Source organism: Tupaia chinensis, unplaced genomic scaffold, assembly GCF_000334495.1.
Source record: "Tupaia chinensis unplaced genomic scaffold, TupChi_1.0 Scaffold000568_1, whole genome shotgun sequence".
Taxonomy (NCBI): domain Eukaryota; kingdom Metazoa; phylum Chordata; class Mammalia; order Scandentia; family Tupaiidae; genus Tupaia; species Tupaia belangeri.
Window position 1 is genome coordinate 161,819 of NW_006160082.1, and position 9,164 is coordinate 170,982.

A 9,164-nucleotide genomic window follows, 5' to 3' on the forward strand; every position below is an offset into this window, starting at 1 on the left:
GGCCACAAGAACAGAGCCATGAATCTGGGCAGCCTCCTGGGCATTTTCAGATACACGTTCCTAAGAAAGCCACAAGGGGTGCATACATTTCGTGTCCTCAGCGCTGACCCAGGTAGACTGGCGTCTCCAGTTTTCAGGAAAAACTGGGCTATTGGGGGATCAGACAGCTAACTTAAAATTTCAGTGTGAGGGACCAGCAGATGGGTAAGGGTTATGTCGCTGGACTCCCACATAGTCAACCGTGGTCTAGTTCTGGATCTGGCGGCCTGAAACTCACAGCCAGCATGTGCGTGTGTGCCCAAGATCCCGAGAGGTGAACGAAGGAGAAGGGATTGTGGCGTGGTCACCCCCCCCCCCCCGGGGGTGGGCGCTGTTGGGAGGCCAAGGGGGTGGATAAATGTAGCCAAAATCTCTCAAAAAAAAAAAAAAAAAGTTTTGTTTTGATGATGTAACCTCTGAGCATGAGTGGCCTCCTTTAGTTTGGTCTGTTGGAACCTACAGCAAGAACTTAGTCCAAAACAGTGGTCTCCTATAATTTTGTCAACACGAAGTAAGTGGAGTTGGGGTCAGTATGGTTGGGAGGGTGGGGGACCCAGAGTTCCTCCCAGCTCCTCTCCTTTGCTCCCCCAGGGCCTGAGCTCACACACCCCCATGCGTCCCAGTGCTGGAAGTGCCCACACAGGGCGTTTCCAGAAGACTCGGCACTGGCACTCGGGTTGCCATGGCCCGAAGGATCTCCAGTTGTATTTAGTCTCAGGAAGCGTTAAGAGCACTTGTTATTCGATTTGGGTTTGTTGTGAATTTCTGCAGTGGGGACACAGTCAGTGATACCAACTTGCTCTAAATCGGGAACGAGCTTTGGATTGTTCTAATTTTTGAAAAACAATCTTAGAAGGGTGGGACAGTAACTCTTTCAAAAACAAACTCCAAGTTTACATTGAGTTGGGTTGTCCTCTGAGTATTCCACAGGAAGTGCAGGAGGCGGCATGGCCTGCTACCCTGTCCTTGTCTGGAGAGTGTCGCGGTGTTGGCAGTCATACGGATACCGAGAGGGCAAGGCGGAAGAGTGAGAGGGCTCTGTAGGCGGGGTGGAGGCTGCGCAGCAGGGCAAACTGGTGTAAATGCTTGGTGCCTGCCCAGTGGCCAGGTTGTGATTAACCAGCTGGCCAAGGGTATTTTGTTGTTTTTTGAGTTATTTTAAGAATTTTTAAAAATTGAATTCTATTTATCATTATTATTATTTTTCAGTTTGCTACAGGGCACATGCACTTACCAGGGAGAGACAGACAGAAAATGAGAAAGAAAGCCACCAGGTCCGGGACTCGAACTGCAGCTGGCCATCTGGAATTCCAGCACCTTAACCTCCACGCCACCTGCTGGCCCCAAGAGGTTTTCTTTGTAAAGCTTCTGATTCCTCTAGCTTCTCTTACTAGGAAAAAGAAGGGAACAGGATTTGAGCAGTAGTTCTTGAATAAACAAAGGTGCTTTCAGGACCCGTTGACTTGTGTCACAGTTTCCTTGCGGTGAAACTCATTTCCTTTTTAAAGAGAGATGTGCATTTGTTTATTTTAGATTTTCGCTTCTCAGAGTGGGGACTTAATCTGGTTTCATGCTGTTCATGAACACTGAGTACTTTTTGATTTATCCCCAGACACCGTTCGCTGACCTGTTTTCCAGCTGCCTGCTATTTGCAGAGCTCACCAGCACGTGGGAACTGGGCGCCCTGTGGACCCAGCAGACTTGAGCCATGGTCCTTAGGGGCATGCAAGCAGAGGGCCCCTCGCTGTCTTTACCAGCTCTCAGCACTTGCTGCGGGACACAGGGGTGCAGAGATGCCTGAAACCCTGTCCCTGTCCCCATCCCTGGGGGGCATAGTCCAGCAGGAGAGACAAGTTTGTTCTGGTATGATGGTGCCAGCAGCTGGAGGGGCAGAACAGGCGAGGTCTCCGGGCCCTGGCATGGATGGCCACGTTTGCAGAGGACACGGCTCAGGCAGGCCCCCACGGCAGCCAAGAGGGCTGGGTTCTGTGGCACTTGTCACCATAAACCTTGGTTTTTCCTTTTGGGGCAGATGTACGTTTGAGGCAGATAACTCAGAGGAACTGAAGAATAGCGACCAAGCAGGAGAAGCCCCGGCTCCCTTTCCTCCTGAGCGCACACCTCCTCCCTGTGGGTCGCCTATGTGACGTCCCATCCCCACGCACAGGTGCATGTTTGCACACGTGTGCTCACGCTGCCTTGGGCAGCCACTCTTCCCTGTCCCCATGGTCTCAGCATAGTCTGTTCTCACACGTTCCAGGAAGCTCTGCAGCAGTAGCTGACCCTGCCCACGCTGCCCTCGGTTTACCCAGAGCAGCTCTTTCCTTGTGTGCTGATATCCTGAGTTCTATGTGCGATCCCCTTGGTTGACGGGATTGTTTACTGCAGCCCTAGACCTGACAGAAAAGGTAGCGGAAGTTGCCGGGCAGCCATGGCCTCTGCTGCACTTGCGCTCTGGGCGTGAGGCCAGCCTTCCTCACCAGAGCCCTGAGAATGCTAAGTTCTTCCTTAATAAGGGCATCGGCCTGAGCTCCGGCGTAGACTCGCTTCGGTTTGGTCATTTTTCTTGGCTTAGATGGTTTAATCGGAGCACACCTGGTCATAGGCCCTTCCCGCTTAACGTCCCGTTTTCTTTCAGCATCCCGGCCGAGTAGCCTAGAGAGCAGTAGGAATGCCTCTAGCAACAGCTCTCCTCGTCACCCGAAAGGTGAGTTTTTCTTCCAGGACGCTTGCAGGCAGTTTTTTTGGACGTTTGGCTCTGGGCTCAGCTTATTCTCCTAACTTAAAAATTGCAATTAGCAGGTCAGCCAGTGGTGGGGAGGTTAAAGCAGCTGGACCCCACCTAGCTAGCTGCACAGCCCAAGTTCAAGTTCTGGACCCAGTGGCTTGAGAAAACACGCATGATGTGTGTGCAGGCGTGCCTGAAATCCCTAGGAGAATCGAGGAGGAGTCGTGGTGTGGCCAACCCTCCTGGGAGCAGGGGGTGATTTCTCACTGCTTCGCCCCCCCCCCCCCCCCCCTTTCTCACTCTCTCCCCCCCCCCCCGCCTCTCTTTGGTGTGCTCATGCGTCCTGTAGCAAACTGAGAAGAAAAAACACCACAAACAAAACAGTGCAGTTCTTGAGATTCTCAAATGAGATCATAGGGCACACAGTTTGGGAATTTGGATGTGGGTTCAAATTCCTTCTCCCCCACTGACAGCCAAGAGAACACAGGGAAGCCACAGACCCCATGTCCGCCACTTCGTCTGTAGGATGGGGACAGGAGCAGCTCTGTTCCGTTTGGTCAGAGAAGCAGGATTGGAGGCTTTCGGTTCTCTTGAAGGTTTCCGTTTGTTTCATGGTACGGGACAGTCCGTCTTCATGGAAGTTTCTTTTGCATTTGAACAAAATGTGTGTGCTGTCCTGTACTCTCTTTTCTCAAGACCATGAACTCTTATAGGGATTTTTCCTTCTTCATAGCTTCCACACAACCAGCCCTGAGTAGAGCACCTGGCATTTGGCAGGGGCTTAAATAAACTTTTAACGGACGAACAGATGAGAGTAACAAGTGGAGTGCCTTAGAGCCACTAATAGCTTCAACTTGAGCAGCAGCGCTCCACTGTTACTTCACGTTATTTTATTTATTTATTTGTTTGTTTGTTTGTTTATTATTTATTTTAGGTTTTTGCCATAGGGTTCCATGTGCTCACTGGAGAGAGACAGTGAGAGGAAAAGTGAGAAATCATCCCCTGGGCGGGATGGCCATGCCACAGTTCCTTCTCCTACAGTCTCCTCCTGGGATTTTGGGCACACACACACACACCCCTGATGTGGTTTTTCAAACCACCAGGTCTGAGACTCGAACCGCAGCCAGCCATGTGGGAGTCCAGCTGCCTTAACCACCACTGCTGGCCCCAATTTTGTTGTTATAAAAGCCACAGTAAAACTTACTGGATTCCAGGTGGTCCTTTAGCATATAGACACCCAACCTGGTTGGAGCGAGCCCTGGGTTTGGGGCAGGGTGTTTCTGTGCCGGGAGAGCCAGAGGCAGCACGGAGCCCACCGGAAGCAGGCACATCAGAGGCCGAGACTGACCTGTGCTCCTCCACGTCTGTTCCCACCCTGACCCCAGGTTCCTCCGACCAGCTCCATGGCCGCTCTGAGAGCTTCAGCAGCGAAGACCTGATCCCCAGCAGGGACACAGCCACTCTGCCCCGGGACTCCAGCACCCTGGGGCGCACTGCCCTCAGCCGCCAGGAGTACCCCTCACCCCGGAACGGGCCTCTCCTCCCGGACAGTGCCCAGAAGAGAGCTGCAGTCCCGACACACGCTGGTGTGCGCGCCTGCTCGGCCTCCCCAAGCAGCGAGATGGTCACCTTGGAGGAGTTCCTGGAGGAGAGCAACCGGAGCTCGCCAGTCCACGTGAGTGGCCCGGGGCGGCGTGGTCAGGCCTCAGGCGGAGCTGGCCTAGATGCCACAGATCAGGAGCTGGCTGCCAGCACCTAGGACAGAGGGGTTGTGGCCAGCCCCCCACAGTGAGGCTGGGAGCCTGCATGAGGTTTTGTGGCTATACTGAGTGCCCATTTACTTAGAATGTTCTCTAGCAAGAGTTGGTCGACCTAAACGAGCCGGAGAGTCCCTGTTTGAGACCCGCAGAGCCACACGGTCTCTGTTGCAGTTACCCCGCCTGCCACTTGGGAGAAAGCAGGCATTGGCTGGACGTGAATGGGCCGGGCCGTCCGGTAAACAGTACTGACGGACACCAGCATTCGGATTGCATGATTTCACGTCATGAAATACTGCTCCTTAAAACACTGCCTATCACTTAGCAATGTGGGGCCAGCTGGTGGTATGGCGGTTACGGCGGCTGGATCCCACACGGCCATCTGGCGGCTTGTAAAAGACACTGGGCACCTGTGTGTGTGTGTGCCCGAAGTCCTGAGAAGATGGAGAAGGGATTGCAGCGTGGCCATCCCCTCCAGGGCTGATTTCTCACTTTCCCCCTCTCTGTCTCTCTAGCAAGTGCACTTACCCTTTAGCAAAACATAATAATAATGGGGGGGGGGCTTAGTTCTTAGCTCTTGGCCTGTGTGGAAACAGGTGACAGGCGGTGTGGCCCCAGCTCCCGATCGCTGCCCCGTAGCTCCTAACCCCAGGCGCCCCTGCTGACGTGCCTCCCTCCACTGCCCTTCTGGCCCCTCAGGTTAGCTGTCGTGAAGCTGCCTTTTCATCTCACTCCCCTTTACAAGCCCAGCTGGACTTTCTAGCACTGCGGTAAATGCCGTGACCCACACTGACAGAGCACAGTGACACTGCGAATATAGAGCATTTGTCCAGCAGGTCTTTCACTGAGCAGCACCTGCTTGAAACCAAGCAGACCAGTTCATCGGCAGGTTTCCGCTGCGAGCTTGCCCCATGCCCGGCCTGTAGCTGGCACGGAAGGGACTGTCAACCTTGGGCCCGTCCTCCCTGCATTTATGTTTCTTCTTCTTCTTTTTTAGAATTATTTGTTGAATTGTATTTATCATTATTATTTTTTACTTATTTATTTTAGTTTGACCAGAGAGAGACAGAAAGAGAAAGGGACAGAGAGACAGAAAGAGAAAGGGACCGTGAGACAGCAGGCCATCAGGTCCAGAGCTTGGACCCCAGTCGGCCACGTGCAAGTCCAGCGCTTAACCACCACGTCACCTGCCAGCCCCTGCATTTATGTTGCGGGCACTCTCTGCGTGAGCTGGAGCAGCTAAGCCAAGAAAGGCAGGCGCCCTGCCCTCGAGTTACTGGTCAGTGCTATGGCTCTCAAACCCGAGCCTACACAGGGGAGTCCTGGCAGGCCCCCTAGCTTCCGACTCAGCAGGTCTGAGGTGGGGTTTGCCGAGAACGTGCGTCTTAAATTAGTTCCCAGATGCTGCTCCTGCCGCGGCCCAGGCACCACGCTTTGAGAACCACCGCTCTAATGGGCCATTAGAACATTAGAACATTCCAGAAATAAATGGTGTTGCCTGCAAGTGGGAGTTTCCTGCTCAGTCCTTTTCGGTCGTGTGCCTGTTGTGAGTGAGTTTCTTTTTGCTTTGCAGATCCTGGTGGGGGTAGGTCCTGAGCAAGGGGCAAGACTCCTCCTGCCCGGCTCTACCCTCCCCTCGGTCACTGCTCCTCACACTCCACATACCATCTGTCCCTTCTCAGCTTACCCCAGACAGAGCAGTCTCACTCAGCAGTTGGTGTCACACCCAGCACCCAGCAAGCCACCCCCTACCCGCTGTCTGCCCCCCTGCCCCAGCCCCTGACATCAGGCCCTGTTGCCGTCTCCCAAGCAGGCCCCCATCAGACAGCAGCTTCCTGTCCCGGGGAAGTGACAACAGTGTCCCCACTGATACCTCTGCTCCCTGAGCGTTTGAGCTGGGAGGAGGGCGTACAGGAGATGGGGCTCCCTGGGTAGTTCCCTAGTCTCCTGGAGGTGGGTGTGGGAAACTTAGAAGTGTGCAGACAGGAGCCAGAGGGCCATGGGGTTTAGTCTCAGAGCCACTCTCTGGAGAGTGTGACCTGCTTAACCTCTGTGGCCTCAGTTTCTTTACCAACTGAAGGTAGTTTTTTAAAATTTCATTGATTGGGGCCAGCAGGCGGCATGGTGGTTAGGATGCTAGACTCCCACATGACCGACCACAGTTCGAGTCCCAGACTCACCAGCCTGAAAATCATGCCAGGCATGTGTGCGTGCCTGCCCAAAATCCTAGAAGGGGAATGGAAGAGAAGGGATTGTGGCATGGCAATCCCCCTGGGGGATGATTTCTCACTTTCCCTCTCACTGTCTTTGATGAGCTCATGTGCCCTATGGCAAAAACCTTAAAAAAAACCTTTTTTCATTGATTTATTTATGAATTGCCAGAGGGCACATGCGTTCATCAGAGAGGGGAAGAAGGCATCCCCACAGTGGGGCATGGTCACACTGTAACACCATCTCTTGCGTTTCTCCATCCTGCTGGGATTTGGGGCCCGCACACACACATGCACACACAGTGTTTTGGTTTTTTTTTTTTTTTGAGAGGTTTTTGCTATAAGGTGCGTGCACTCGCCAGAAAGACAGAGAGAGACAGAGAGACAGAAAGCGAAAAATCACCCCCCAGGGGGGATGGTCACGCCGCAACCCCTTCTCCTCCATTCTCCTCTCGGGATCTTGGGCATGCATGCACACGCGCCCGGCGTGAGTTCTTAGCCACCGGGTCCGGGACGCGAACCACGGTCGACTACATGGGAGTCCAGTGACATAGCCATTACGCTAACTGCTGGTTCCCCACACAGTGTGTTTTTAAAGTTGCCAGGAACAGTGGTCAGCCAGGTGGCTCTGTCTCCCTTAACCACTAGGCTATGAATACAGTACAAAGGTGGCTTTAATATGACCTTGAAACAACCTTGCTACGCTGCCTTGAGGATTAAATGCGTTTTTTGCAAGTACACGCGTGGTTTCTAGAACAGTGCTTGCACCGTGTGATCAGTGGTGCCCGTGGATAGTAATGCCCTCGGGTCACTCTGGAGAACACACCCCCTCCCCCACCCAGACCTGTACAAAACGGGTTGCCTCTGTGGTCTGCACATGCGGGTGCGTTCACGGGGCAGGCGTTGCTGGCAGGTGCAGATGGCTCCTGAGCTCCTCGCCCATCCTTAGACTGACGCCCCTGACCCCAGGTCCCACACGGCTCCCTTCCTCCTCCTCTGTTCCTGTTTATCAGCCTCAGGAGAAATTCTGCTTGGCCCCTCCTGGCTGCAGGGCACTCACAGAAGGCCACAGCTACCTGAGCAAGGCTTTACCCTGGCTCCTCTGCCTGTCCCCAACATAGTGACAAAGGACACCTGCTCCCTGGGCATGGGAAGCACAGCCCGAATGGCAGCTGCTGTACCAGGGTGGCGGCCTAGGGGACAAGCTGGCCAGCCAGGCCGGCCCATGCCGTGCACTCACTCCCCTCTGCAGCGTGGCAGAGGATCCCTTCCTCTTAGGGATGTCCACGTCGGGCCCTCCATTTTCCTTGGCTCCCACCTCTCTCTCCCATGCCACCTCTTCCAGGTGGCCAGGAGGGATCTAGCTTTCCAGGAGCTGGTCATCTTCTCAGTGGCTCAACGTAAAGTCCTTGTGATGTCGCTGAGCCTGTTGGAGTGACAAGGAAAGAAGGGCCTGTTCACACCCGGCAGCCTTTTGTCTCCTGCTCAGCTTGTTGGGAAAGTGAGAAACAGGGAGACAGTGGGCTGGGCCAGGCTTCCAGAGCTGACCTTCCCAGGGAGGTCATCGCTTTGTGGGCGTCATTCCCCTGGCTGGATCAGTTCTGATTCATAGTTAGGGGCTACCTAATTGCATCAGGGGTTCTTCCCTGAAGATCCACAGGGCTCCGCACCTTCCTGACCAGGCCTGGGATGTGTGCCAGAGGTGGCTCTCGCACCTTGAGGAATCTCAGCTGGAGCAGGGCACTTCAGTCCTGGCCCTCATTCCCACCTTGTTCTCTCTCCATCTCCGCAGGACACTAACAGCTGCCGGGATGACCTGCTAAGTGACTACTTCCGGAAGGCCAATGATCCCCTGGCCCCCGTTGGAGGCCAGCCAGGACCTCCCACCAGGAAGGAAGGGGCCAAGATGCCCACCAGCTTTGTGGCCCCCACCGTCAAGATGGGTGTCAGCACGTCTGAGGGAAAGCTGCTAAAGCCTGGGCAGTACGTGAAGCCAAACTTCAGGTCAGCGGAGGCTGAGTCCCCAGCTGGTGCTCCCCCAAGACAGGCCCAGCCTCCCCAGAGCCTGTCTCTGGGCAGACCCCGGCAAGCCACGCTGCCCTCATCTTCCCATTCCCCTGCCAGTCGGAGCGCATCCCTGAACCGGGCCTTCAGCCTGGCCTCAGCTGACCTGCTCCGGGCCAGTGGGCCAGAAGCCTGCAAACAGGAGTCGCCTCAGAAGCTGGGGAGTCCCGAGGCCTCGGGGGGCAGAGAGACAGGCAGCCATGCCCTGCAAAGTCCTGCGGCCTCTGGCTCCCACAGCCTGGCCCGGGAGCGGACCCCACTGGTAGGGAAGGCTGGCAGCTCCTGTCAGGGCCCCGGGCCCCGCAGCCGGCCCCTGGACACGAGACGTTTCTCCCTGGCTGCCCCGGAGGAGGAGAGGCTGGCTCC

At 55.0% G+C, this 9,164-nt stretch overlaps 1 protein-coding gene across 1 annotated transcript in view; it reads left to right on the plus strand.

Moving 5' to 3' along the window:
* Positions 1 to 9,164, plus strand: part of CCDC88C (coiled-coil and HOOK domain protein 88C) — a 153,143-nt gene that overhangs the window by 139,744 nt on the left and 4,235 nt on the right. Inside the window, 3 exon segments of the mRNA XM_027775504.1 lie at positions 2,678 to 2,746; positions 4,153 to 4,442; positions 8,527 to 9,155. Coding sequence (XP_027631305.1) covers positions 2,678 to 2,746; positions 4,153 to 4,442; positions 8,527 to 9,155 — 988 coding nt within the window.